The sequence below is a fragment of the Cetorhinus maximus genome, chromosome 7 (assembly GCF_964194155.1).
Source record: "Cetorhinus maximus chromosome 7, sCetMax3.hap1.1, whole genome shotgun sequence".
Lineage (NCBI taxonomy): Eukaryota > Metazoa > Chordata > Chondrichthyes > Lamniformes > Cetorhinidae > Cetorhinus > Cetorhinus maximus.
The window spans coordinates 52,363,009-52,376,029 of NC_135885.1; the positions used below are offsets into that span (position 1 = coordinate 52,363,009).

Below are 13,021 nucleotides of genomic sequence, written 5' to 3' on the forward strand. Positions count from 1 at the left end.
ACGTCATCCCGGGCCATTTAAATTTTTAGGAAGGTGGGCGGACAGTGAAATCAGCTGTCCGCCGGCCGACCTGTCAATGGCCAATTGAGGCCATTGGCAGGCTAGTTAAGATAACTAAATACCTGCCCGTCCAACCTTAAGGCTGGAGGGCAGGCCAGGAGCCCCAGCGGGCTCCAGATTATTCATGAAACTTCATCCACTGGCAGGATGAAGTTTCGTGTCCGTTTTTTAAAAATGTAATAAATTTTAAGTGTTTGTTATTAACATGTCCCATCTCGTGTGACATTGTCACATGACGGGGACATGTTAATAATTTTAATATTTTTCTATTTTTCGACTTTACTTACCTGTCACTAATCTCCCTGAGACAGGACTTTGCCTCAGGGAGCAGTGCGCTCTTTCGTGCGCATGTGCGAAAGAGTGCACTTCGACAGCTGGGGATTTCCCCTCCCCCCCTTGCAGAGGAAGCGCATAGCGCTTCCTGTCAGGCAGGCCACTGGGCGGGCCTTAATTGGCCCGCCCACTCAAAATGGCGGCGGGCCCCATTTCGGTGGCGGGGTTCAGATGTCTGCCCGCCGCCGAGCCAGTGGGGCCCGCACGCCATCCGAGGGAATATTCTGCCCATGGGGAAAACTGACTAACTATGCAACACCTCCATGAAAGAAAATACTTAGCAAGACCAATGCACTTTTAAATTAAAAACTATGAACTTTCATCACCCCTATGATTGCTAGAACAGGTGGAGAAGCACAATTCTCACACTTTCAGCCCACACTGGGCTTAAAGAATGAACTGATGCACTTGAATTTCAACTTTCAGAACAGATAAATCCATCCTGTGGCATGGTACTCAGCTACACAGACAGGAGGACAGAGTATGATCCCCAGCCTATGCCAAGATAACTGATTCAGCTGGAGTAGTAAGCAGACAAGACATAGGAAATATGGAACAGAAGGAGGCCATTCAACCTGTTTTGGGTGGGCCCCATCATCAGGCACTGCTGATGTTCTCTATATGACTATATTGACAGAAAATATTAGTGGCAGTCCAGAGACCCCCTCTGGATAGTGTGTACTTTAACATCTAATGCAGACAGATGAGGTTTAGCTGTGATGCATTCTGCTCAAAAAGCCTGACAACACTCACCGTATCAGTTTACTTGTGAAGAATAGATATGTAGGACCTATTGCCTAAGAATAGACAATGTACCGGACAGATTTCAGGTCTATGAAACCACAAAACCAGTGTGAATCACTGCCTTCAGGAGACTAAACGAACTGAAGTAAAATCCTGACAATGTCATAAAAGAATATATTTTCATCACCATCATCATCCAAATCTATATTTCTTTCAAGGTTTAACATATAGAACACCACAAGATGCCTTTGTGGCGAACTATGTAGAGCAAGACGGAAAATAAAATCGTTTTGTCCAAAGGCACGAAAATGAGAAGACTGTTTAAAGCATGTTGCCTCAACTTTCAAAATAACTGCCCATCTGCCTCCAAAAAAAGGTTCTGAATGATATGGCTCTAATATTTGGGAAAATGTGCAATTTTCTTTTAATTTTTCAAGTTTCAAATATGCCTCTGTCTGCAGCAGTTTCCCAAACTATGTTCTTAAATAATGTAAAGAACTGCTTCCCCACCATGTACAGACATAAATCTCTATGGTTTAAAAAACACATTGTAACACAAGTTGTACACACTTCACCAGCAACCACCCATTATTGAAACTTTCAAAAGTAAGCTGATTTAAGTACATTGCTTTAAACTTGTAACTCTTTCATTTCAGGCAATGTAAATATTTTTACATTTTCTTAGCCAATGTAATATACAAGTAGAAACACAGCCACAGTTTAGTTCTGGGTGCTACTTAGATAAAAGTATTACTTTATTTTGCTGATGGGTATTTTTTTCTCCTCCAGCTGTTTAACCATGGCTTTCTCTTCAGATGGAAGTAGTATTAACAATGCTTCACCACCTTCCTTATACCTATAAAATGAAGAACAGGTGTTTAAATATCAATCTGTAATTAAATTCACATCAATTGAATATCAGAACTCAAAGTAGTAATGGTTAGGATTTCTTTCACCCTCTTTCCTCCTCCTAACTGTATAAGTAAAAATACATGTATTTACTTGTAAAGCACCTTAACATGTCCAAGAAACATCCAAAGATCTTCACAAAAATGACATGTTTACTACCCTCTCCTCTTCAATTTAGTCAGTAGTCCATTACATAAGCAGAACCGAGAGAAAAGAACTCTGGTGAATGGCATAATTTATTTTTGACATCAGTCTGTACTACAAAAGCTTAAATATTTTCAATGGGATGGTACAACTTTGCTATAGCCACATTTCATAGGATAATGGATATTTGGATGTTCCACAATTGTAAACTGATTGAAGGGTTCAGACAGCTTGCAAGGCATTTCAGTGGTTTATGAGATTAGGTTACAGCTTTATATCATTCCATTATTCTTCACCCTGTATAGAGTATTTAAAATTTACGCACAGAATTTAAAAATGTTTGGATGACTTGTTTTTAGGATCGCCAGTTCCAGTACAAAATGGGAAACATTATTTACTAATTTGGGATAATACTATTATAGGTTAATCAACAGTTAGATAATAAGCATACGCTATATGTATTATAGATTACAAATACATCTGCTGCAGGACCTCGTGTTTGTCAAGTGAGCTTAAACCCAAACCATTTGTGGGCATTCAAATAACAGATACTTACAAAAATCCCAAAGATGTTCAAAGGACAGGCATTCACATATTCTTCACACAACAGAAACACACAATTGACAAAGTATGCAAAAGTAAATCATATCTCCAACCACAGTAATATCCATCATAGATTTGAAAAAGAGGGAGAGGGACGCAAAGAGGGGGCACTGAAGTCATCAACTCCATCTGCTAACCTAGCCAAAGACTGGCAAAACTTCTGCAAATGTTGGCAAGAGAATTCAGATGGCAGATGAAGCTTTACTGCTAGAGCTTCTAGACTGCCCAGAGCTATCTTAATTATCCCATAGCTTCGCCTTTTCAAATTGATTCACATACTTATCTGTGCCAGCAAAATCCCCAATTCTTGACATAGGCTGCATTGCACAATTAATTACACTGCTGGTGCAAAGCCAAACCTCTTCACTCCAACATGCAAATACAGTGTGGACAGGTTTTCAATCAAATATTTTCAGATATTTACCTATGTGGAGTTGGCAACAAAATAAAATTAGAATTGTTATTTCGTACCTCCCCCTCCCCCAAAAGTTGTACATTATATACATTTGATACATATCAGTCAAGATTAACTCAACACAATTACTATTTTTACCAGGTACTTTTACTAAACCCTCCCCAATGGCCCCATATCACACCACCTCAATGCTGCCAGGCCCAGAATTCATTCTTCACCATCACCACACCAAGCAACCTCTTTCCAGTGCTCCACCATCCCAAAAACCACCTCTTGGCCACTGCCTCCAATGTCTCCCCTTCTCAGTGCTCCCCAATCACACAGGCCTTCACTCCTCCCAGGTCACACCATCCCTCCTCCTAAAGCTATCACCATCCAAAATCACCCTCCCAACATTACAAACACACATTTCCTGTCCTTGCACTTTTTTGTGCTGTTACATACACTATTTATCTACAGTTTCCATGAAATTAGCAATTGTGGAATTCAAGGAAAGTCAACCAACGTTCCCTAACCACTATGCAATAAAAACACAATCCACTTATTCAATCACTTGAGGTCAGGTGGTGTTACTTGTATGTCACAGCACATAAAAAAACCCAGATAGAACTGAAAACCATAACTTGTTTTAAGCTCATATAGAACCTTGGTTGACCATACTTGGGGGTACTGTGAACAGTTTTGGTCCTCATATTATAAAAAAAGGTATAGAAGCACAGGAGAAGGTGCAAGAAAGGTCTCCTAGAATGATACCAGAGCTGAGAGGCAGTACCTATCAGGAAAGATTGAACAGATGGGGGATCAGGGTTGAGGTAGTTGAGTGGTTGGGAGGTTAGTCCGGTTGAGTTGGAGAGGGGGTAGGTAGGCCCCGAAGTTCAGGGTCGCAGACATTCGCGGAGGGTCCCACACTGCAGAAATCAACCCATCATAAATTTAATCTTCCTGGGCAATTTCAGCATGTGTGCGCGCCAGGTCTGACTTTCGCGGGGTGCTCACGCAGATCTCCCAACTTACGACTCATCTCCAACAATCCAAATGCTGAAGATTTGGGCCCATGTATTGCTATATTTTCCAACTCTCAGTTTGGAATACCACTGGTATTTGATTAAATTAATTGATATGCAACCCAGCCCTCCACAATGGCCCAGTGGGGAAGACAACCCAAAACGTTTGGGGAGGAAGAGGGTTCTGATACTGCAGTTAGACTAAGAAACTAGGGGGGGAAATTAAAAAGCAGAGTCTCTAAATGTTGCAATCTCTGTATTGCTCCCAGTGCCACAATCTAGTGAAAGTAGAAATAGAAGGAAATGGGAGGTTAATTTGTGGTTGAAGAACTGGTACATGAGCAAGGGTTTCAGATTCCTGGGATATTAGGATCAATTCTGTAGCAGGAGACACCTGATCACGAGCAACAGATTGCACCTGAACAGAGCTGGGACTAATATTCTCACAGGCAGAATACTAGCACTGTGAAAGAGGACTTAAACTAATTCAGCAGGGAACTGGGCATAAGATGTAAAATAAAATAGTATAAACCAGACGCACAGAGGACTTGGAGGGACAGAGTTAGAAATAGTTTAGAATAAGGTGGAAACAGAAAATACAAAAGACATCTAAAGTTAGGTTGGGAGTGCATTTGTGAGGATGATGAGCTGCAGGTGCAAATAGCTATGTGGGAAAATGATTTGTGGAGAATGTCACAGTGGGATTTTCTCAGGAATAGTGATCACAGTCCCAAAAGATTTAGATTAGTTATGAAGAAGGACAAGGAGAAAGACAGATGAAATTCAGCACAAAAAAAGTGAGGTGATAGAGACAATACAATATAAACTAATTGGTAAAATATTAAAGGGGATGCAAGAAAGAGAGACCTGGAGTGTTTGCGCACAAATCTTTGAAGGTGGCATAGATTAAGAAAGTAGTTAATAAAGATATGGATCCCGGGCTTTATAAATTACAAAAGCCATGAAATTATGCTAAATCTTTATTGACACATAAGTTTGGTCCCAACTGGAGTACTGTGTCCAATTCTGGGCATCCACCATATTATAAGGACATGAAGGCTTTGGAGGGGGTATAGGGGGGATCTCCTAGAATGGTTCCAGGGATGAGGGGTTACACTTACGTCGATAGATTGGAAAAGCTGGGTTTGTTCTCCTTAGAGCAGGGAAGGCTAAAAGGAGGTTTGATAGAGGAGTTTACAATTCCAAAAGATTTGGGTACAAAGAATAAGGCAAGGTAAGGTAAATAACCATAAGTCCATGAGGAAATCATAGGCATCTCTCTCTGGTAGACAGGGACAAGTGGTTATATACCCAGAGGGCATCACTCCACTTTAAACATGGAGCAAAGCAATTAGGCAGGCCTCCATGAATTACCACAGTAGGCATGGGGCTTGAACCCACACCATTGGCATCATTCTGCACCACACTCTGCCATCCAGCCAAATGAGCTAACCGACCCCCACAAATTGAATAAAGAGAAACAGATTCCAATGGCTAAATGTTGGACCACCAGACAGCACAGTGTTACAATCTCCATACAGACTGGAAAGAGATTTGATCTTCCAGTTAATAGATGAAAGAATGACACTGTTGGTGTCATTTTTCACGTTTTAAAACTTTTACTGTAACGAATAAGTGGAAGCACTATTGAATAAACACTATTTTCTTGTCATAGGTAACTTATACTTTAGGCTACAGAAAATGACATTCCCCTTTTATACTTATCACCCATCACACTCTTCACAGAATTACAGCTTTTGTAGCAAACAGTCCACAGTTGCTCCCAGTTTCCAATGGGTTCCCATATCCCTATCTTGCTGAGTAATAACTTCAAATAACCATCTTCAAGCACTTTCCTCAGTTTTCAGAGTGTTCCTTAAATCCATCACCAGTAGTAAAGCCTGTTCCAATGATTCTTTTTCCCCTTGGCCATGCCAGGGCAACTCTCCCAGAATCGTGATGCAGGATGCAGCTCTTTGACCAGACACCGTCTCCCTCCCACATACAGCTGTGGTAGTTCACAAAGCCAAACAATCTCGTCTCTCTGCTAACTGTCTGAGATATTCATTGGTTTATAGGGAAGCCTGTAAACTGATCTCAAAAATGGCTTCCTCTGCCCTCTTCCACAGGCAACATGAAACATATATCTAGACAGGCCTTGTAGCTAGGTAGAAATGATAATTAGCTATCCTTGACCTCAACCCTTTTGCCTTAGAAGTAAATGGATAGTTTACACCCAGGTCCTTTCTAAACTTTTCTGGGACTTTGGGAGACTCAGAGTCTACTCATGATAAACTCAGACTGCTGCTATTGTCTCTAAGCATAAGTACCTTGCACCTTCTTTCCCGTAAAACAATCTTAGCCTTCCTTTGATCTCTAACAATCAAACCACCCATGCTTACTGTCAGACTGCGGAACAGGTCACATGACTCCCTTCATAAAACCTAAATTTAAAGCTTCAGTCTCGAAATATATCCTTATAAACCTCATAATTGTAACAACAGATTGAAGGTGATTGGCAAAAGAATGAGATAAGGAGATAACCACTTATTGTGTAAAAAGGTATGATTTAAAATACACTGTCAGAATGGGTGGAAAAAGATTCAATAGCAGCTTTAAAAGGGAATTGGATAAATACTCAAAGGAGAAAAATATTGCAAGGATCTGAGGAAAGAGCAAGGAAATGGGACTAACTGAATTGTTCTTCAAAAGAGCCAGCATAGACTTGATGAGTCAAATGGCCTCTTTCCATGCTGTAGTATTCTATGATTGTAGTACTGGGCTGCCAGAAAGGTCCCACGACTAATTTCCCTTAGCAAAGACACCCCTGTGCTAAGGAAGAGAGTGAAGCAAAAAGGCAGAGCTTCTGCTCATGCCACATTCAGTAACCCCTGCTGAACAATGCACATGTCAATAATGCACAACAACAGGCCTGGCCTCAGCTATAATACCTTCAAATAGTTTGCTGACACTCATTCAAAAGGCTTAAAGGGCAGACAAGAGTCTGGGGAACTCTACCCCAGGAAATTGAGAATGGGGTGGGGCAGGGAGAATTGGAGAATAAAGAAAAATAATCTATGATATGACTAGTTGTCCTTACAAGATGCTACAGAAATGCAAATAAACTACAAAAACTTCCAAACCACATGAATCATTAGAGCTGAATTTCAAGCCACTCAACAGCCTTTTATCAATGTGAATTGCCTGGTGTACCCATCAATTCTGTTCACACCATCCTACAGTTGCAGATTGCTAACATATGCTCAGTTATGTATTCTATTTTAAAATACTTTACAATGGCATGAAAAATGCACAATGCTACACTACAGCATTTTATGTTCACCACATACTTACTGAAATAGTTTTCATTAACTTATGTTATATTTATCAAATCAAGTCCAGGTTACTCTTATTCCATGCTTAACAAAAATAAGTCAATTTATTGCTCATCCCATCTTTTAGAATTTTTGAAGAGCCTGCAGCATTTGAACCAGCACCAGATAACAGAACCATCAAAACCAAAGTGCTCCAAAAATAGATAAAGTTCGATACCACATAGAAAACCAAAAGTCAACTTAAATGTGAATGCAGAACAAAAGACCAATTCCCTTTTTAAAGATTTTGTAATACAAGTTTTAAAAACACAATGAACATCTCCCCCTATTAAATTGCTAACATATGCTCATCAAATAAAGAAAGAGACACTCGCATTTATATACTGCCTTTCACGAGCTAAAGATATTCTAAAACACTTTCAGCCAAAGTACTTATGAAGGTAATCACTGTTGCAATACAGGAAATGCGGCAGCCAATTTGCACACAGCAAACTCCTACAAACAGCAATGTGACAATGACCAGGTAATCGGTTTATGATGTTGATTGAGGGGTAAATATTGGCCAGGACACTGGGAGATAACTCCCCTGCCCTTCTTCAAAATAGTGCCATAGGTTGCTTTACAATCACCCAAGGGGAGCAGATGGGAATCAGTTTGACAACCCATCTGAAAGATGGCACTACCAACAGTGCAGCACTCCCTCAGGATTCCACTGGCTAGATCATTGTACTCAAGACCTGGAGCAACCTTCTGACAGAGGCCAGAATGCTGCCAGATAAGCCACAGCTGACACTTGTAGGTTACAATCAAGTGCCACAGCTTTTTCTACTTGAGAGAGCAGACAGGGACTCGGTTTAACATCTCATTCAAGAGGCGTTAAGGCATTGTCCCTTTGGATTACAAAACTGCAAATGTAACTCAAATATTTAAGGTGAGAGAGAGAAACCAGGAAATTATAGACCTGTTAGTCTAACATCTGTTGTGGAGGAAGTTGATGGAATCCATAATTAAGGAGGGAGTGATTGATCACTTAAGAGAAATTTGAACTGATTGGAGAGAGCCAATGTGGATTTGTAGCGGGTCAATCAAACCTAAATAATGTTTTTAAGTAACTAAAGTAGATTGGGGAACATCTACGGATATAGTTTATTTGGACTTCCAGAAGGCATTTAGATTAAAGCTGATGGAATTGAAGACAAATTATTGACCTGGTAATATGATTGGTTATGCAGCAGAAGTTAGACAGAAAGGATAATGGGTATGTAAATTTGAAGGAACTGATGAGTGGTATCCCACAAGGATCTGTGTTCACTGAATTTCATTAATGACAACTCAATAGAGAACCACATATCCCAGTTTGCTGGTTATACAAAGGTTAGTGAAAGTAAATAATCTAGTTGACAACATAAAATTACAGAGAGACACTGAAAGATTAAGCGAGTGGGCAAAGCTGTGGCAGATAGATTTCAACACAGGTAAGTGCAAGGTTATTTATTTTGGACCAAAAGGAAGATAGCTCCGAGGATTACTTAAATGGTAGGGAAACTAGGAACAGTGGCTGTCCAAGAAATTTCGGGGTCCAAGAGATTTCGGGGTCCAAATACACAGATCACAAAAATGGAACAAAAAATGTAATGAAAATGGCTAATGGTATGTAAGGCCTGGAATATAAAGTGAAAGAAACTTTGCTACAGCTGTACAAAGTCGTGGTTAAACTACATTTAGAGTACTACTGCATGCTGTACAGTTCTGGGCATCGCACGTTAGGATGGATGGCCTTTGACAGAGTATAGTGCAGATTCATCAAGGGGTAAATTATGAGGAGCGATTACAAACTAGATTTGTTTTCCCTGGAGTATAGACGGTTAAGGGTTTTTTTTTTAAAGTTTTTTTAGGATTTTGATAAGGCAGATAGACAAAAACATTTTACAATGGCTGGGGAGTCTAAGACAAAGCAACATATCCTTAAAATCAGAATCAGGCCATTCAAGAGAGAAAAGTGAAGGGACGCTTTTTCACACAAAGGGGAGTAGAATTAGTGGAACACTCTCCCACAAAAAGCAGCTGGCACCAGCTCAATTAATTATTTCAAACATGAGATAGATTTTTGCTGGCCAAGGGTTTGAAATGATATGGAGCCAAGGCAAGTAGCTAGAGTTGACACAGATAAGCCATGATTTCATTGAATAGTGGAACAAGCTTAAGGGACTGAATGGAATATACAAACATGATTAGACCAATGTTCCTGTGTTCCTAATTTAATTTGTTATGCACAGGGTCACCAGAGTACTATGTTTCCTACATAAAATATTATTCATTGATACATACCCATTAAAAACATCTTGCATTTGAAAAGATAATTTTAAACGTTGCAATTTACTAAATATTATAACAGCATTTTGATAGATCAAAGTACAATTCCCCTAAAGGTTCACTTTGAGCCTCGCACAAATAGTAAGCTACACATGTTTTGACTGAATCGATGGAGGACAAAACCTTTCCACTGCTCGTGGAAGAGCTAAACCTGAAAAAAAGTGATTGCGTAAATCCACAGCTGAGAAAACACAAGTTATGAATAAATTCTATTGCATCAAAAAGGTTCCACTTCATGCCTTTGCTAGATTTAATTCTCTGGATTTTTGACAATGCACGTCACCACAGTAACTAAATGGAAATCAAATAGTTGAGATTGAACAGCAATAATACAAGGCAGAACAGAATCAACCAACCAGCTGTAGAATTTAGTGTTAGAATTTAAATACATGGCATAATGATAGATTACATAATTGCAGAAACAGGTCTCAACTGATAATCTGCAATTCAATTAGTTAGAGATGCAGAATTCATTTTGGACCAGTATAGATCTTTCTATATTTAGACTCCACCATTTTAGGAAGCTACATATATAAAAAAAATCAGGTGAATATTAACTGACATTTTTGTACTTCAGCTTTGAATACTTCCCCACTCCCTTTAACATTTCTGTAAAAACAGGCTAGAAAAACAAATAAGCTGGAAAGCAGTCAGTGCAATACAGTATTCTCTCAACATGCAATCTACATCATTTTATTGCCAAGCGTTTTGTCTCTTACTAGCTGTACAACTTCAAGTTAGTTCTTATCGAAGAGCTATGCTATTATAACTTGTCTGCATGAAACATGTGAGAAGGGATTGCTGAGATCAGCTTCAAGGGCAGTGGACTCTAGATTAGCTCATAACCAATAAAAGCAATGCACCATTTCCATTCAATACTTGGCAGGGTAAAGCACACCACAGGCTGAACCAAGGTCATATCACTTTTGACATTTGTTACAAGATTGTCAAGATGCAACAGAAAAAGGCATTTCTTCTCCTTCCCTGTTTCCTTCATCTAATTCTAAATTGAATATAACCTTCTTTAACAAAAGGCTGTTTAACTCAAAATTTGGGAGACCAATCTAATTCAATCAAAGCTTTGACCATAACTTGCATTTATATAGCACTTTCAATAAAGTAAAATATCCCAAGATGCTTCGCAGTATTGTGATCAAACAAAATTTGGCACCAAGCCTCATGAGATATTAGGACGGATAACCAAAAGCTTGGTCAAAGAGATAGGGTTTGAAACACTGGCGGAGAAAAGAAAATCGGAATACGCAAGAGGCCAGAATTGGAAGAGACAGAAATCTTGGATGGTGGTAGGACGAAAGGAGATATATAGGGTTATAGGTTATTATTCTGTGGAATTCTCTTCTCCTGAAAGCAGTGAAGGCTAGGTCATTGAATTTATTCAAGGCTGAATTAAATAGATTCTTCATAGGCAAGGGAGTCAAAGGTCATGAGGGACATATGGAAAGTGGAGACCACAATTAGATCAGCGATGATCTTAGCAAATGGTGGAGCAGGTGCGAAGAGCTGAATGGCCTTATCCTGCTTCTAAGTCCTATGCTCCTATATTTAGAGAGGACCGGGGAGGGGGTGGGTGGGAGGCCATGGGAGGATTTGAGCACAAGGGTGCAAATTTTAACATTGAGTAGCTGCCTAAACAAAGAGAAACATAACTAGTTCATCCTTAGTCACAAGACAGCAAGACCAGGTTATTTAGCGGTGTAATAAAACTATGCACCTAGTTAAATGAAAAAGGCTAATTTAATAGAAGTGCAAGATAGAGGCTGATTACCAGACTGGTGCCAGTGTAGATTAGCCAAGCGCAGGGGTGGTGAATAAACAGGTCAAAATATTGCATCCAAACCTCGCCAGTGGCAAGTAAACAAATTGACAATATATACAGCTCCACTGTGTTCAGATGAGTAAATCCATTGGCAGTGTTTGAAAGATTAATACGTGAAACGTAATTTGCAAAGTACTTTTGCATAAAATAGTTTTCAATTCTTCACAAACCAGTTAACCCATGAAACTTGCATCATATTGTACTGTGTAAGGCTTCATACAAAATATACTGTTATTTTAAAAATAATTTAAAAATCCAAAATGATGAGTAGCATCATTCTTATAAACAATAATCAATTGAAACAAAAAGAGAATTGTAGTGTCCTAGTGAATATATTATGACAGTTTTAAGACATTATTATATAATATCTTCTTTAAAATGTTATATGCTAAAATAAAATTCATGTGCCATCAGGTGCAATGGAAACTGGTCTCTTACCAACTATTTAACATGAATCTACTGTTTTCACCATCAAATACTTCTTTTCCAATAAAAAAAGTGCATCCATTCCCACCATCACCGACCACAACTACTCCTCCCTTAACCCACCGCAATCTGCAGCTAGAGGAGAATTCTCAGTGGACCACAAGACCATAAGAAGTAGGAGCAGAAGTAGGCCATTCGGCCCATCGAGTCTGCGCCGCTATTCAATGAGATCATGGCTGATCTGATAATCCTCAACTACACTTTTCTGCCTTTTCCCCATACCCTTTGATTCCCTTACTGATTAAAAATCTGTCTATCTCAACCTTGAACCAGCTCCCTAAAAATAAGATTGTTACAAATTTCAGGTCTATCTTAGATTATGGCCCAGATCTTTCGCTCTCCAGATAGTTGGAGACCGGATATACCCGAGAATATCCTACACACCTACTGCCACCCTGCCCACCGTAACCATCCCCACTCCTCACCCCCACAACCCCACCCACCTTACTCACTTACCTTCTCTCCGTAGCTGTTTTCAAAGCAGCTTTGGGACATTAAAACTATTTACTTACCAGAATACGGCATCTAGTGCCGTACAAAGGGAGCATGGTTTCTGTGCGGATTCTCTCCGCTGCTCCCTACGAGGTTTGCTGCACTGGGTCAGATGTGAAGGGCCCTCCATTGAAAGATTGCTCAGAAAAATCAGAGGAAGACAAACGTGTATCTCTGTTTTGTCTGATCAGAGTAGGAAATTGGGTTTCCGATACTAATTGGAAGATCTGGGCCATTATCACCGGTTCAAAACACAGGACATACCCAAAAGCAGCTCTCATGTCAT

The 13,021-nt window shown here is 39.7% G+C and overlaps 1 protein-coding gene across 1 annotated transcript in view; it reads right to left on the reverse strand.

Moving 5' to 3' along the window:
- The window catches only part of ddx10 (DEAD (Asp-Glu-Ala-Asp) box polypeptide 10), a 288,529-nt gene that overhangs the window by 217,760 nt on the left and 57,748 nt on the right, over positions 1-13,021 (reverse strand). The window contains exon 10 of the mRNA XM_078545489.1: positions 1,892-1,993. Coding sequence (XP_078401615.1) covers positions 1,892-1,993 — 102 coding nt within the window. The remainder of the gene's footprint in view (positions 1-1,891; positions 1,994-13,021) is intronic.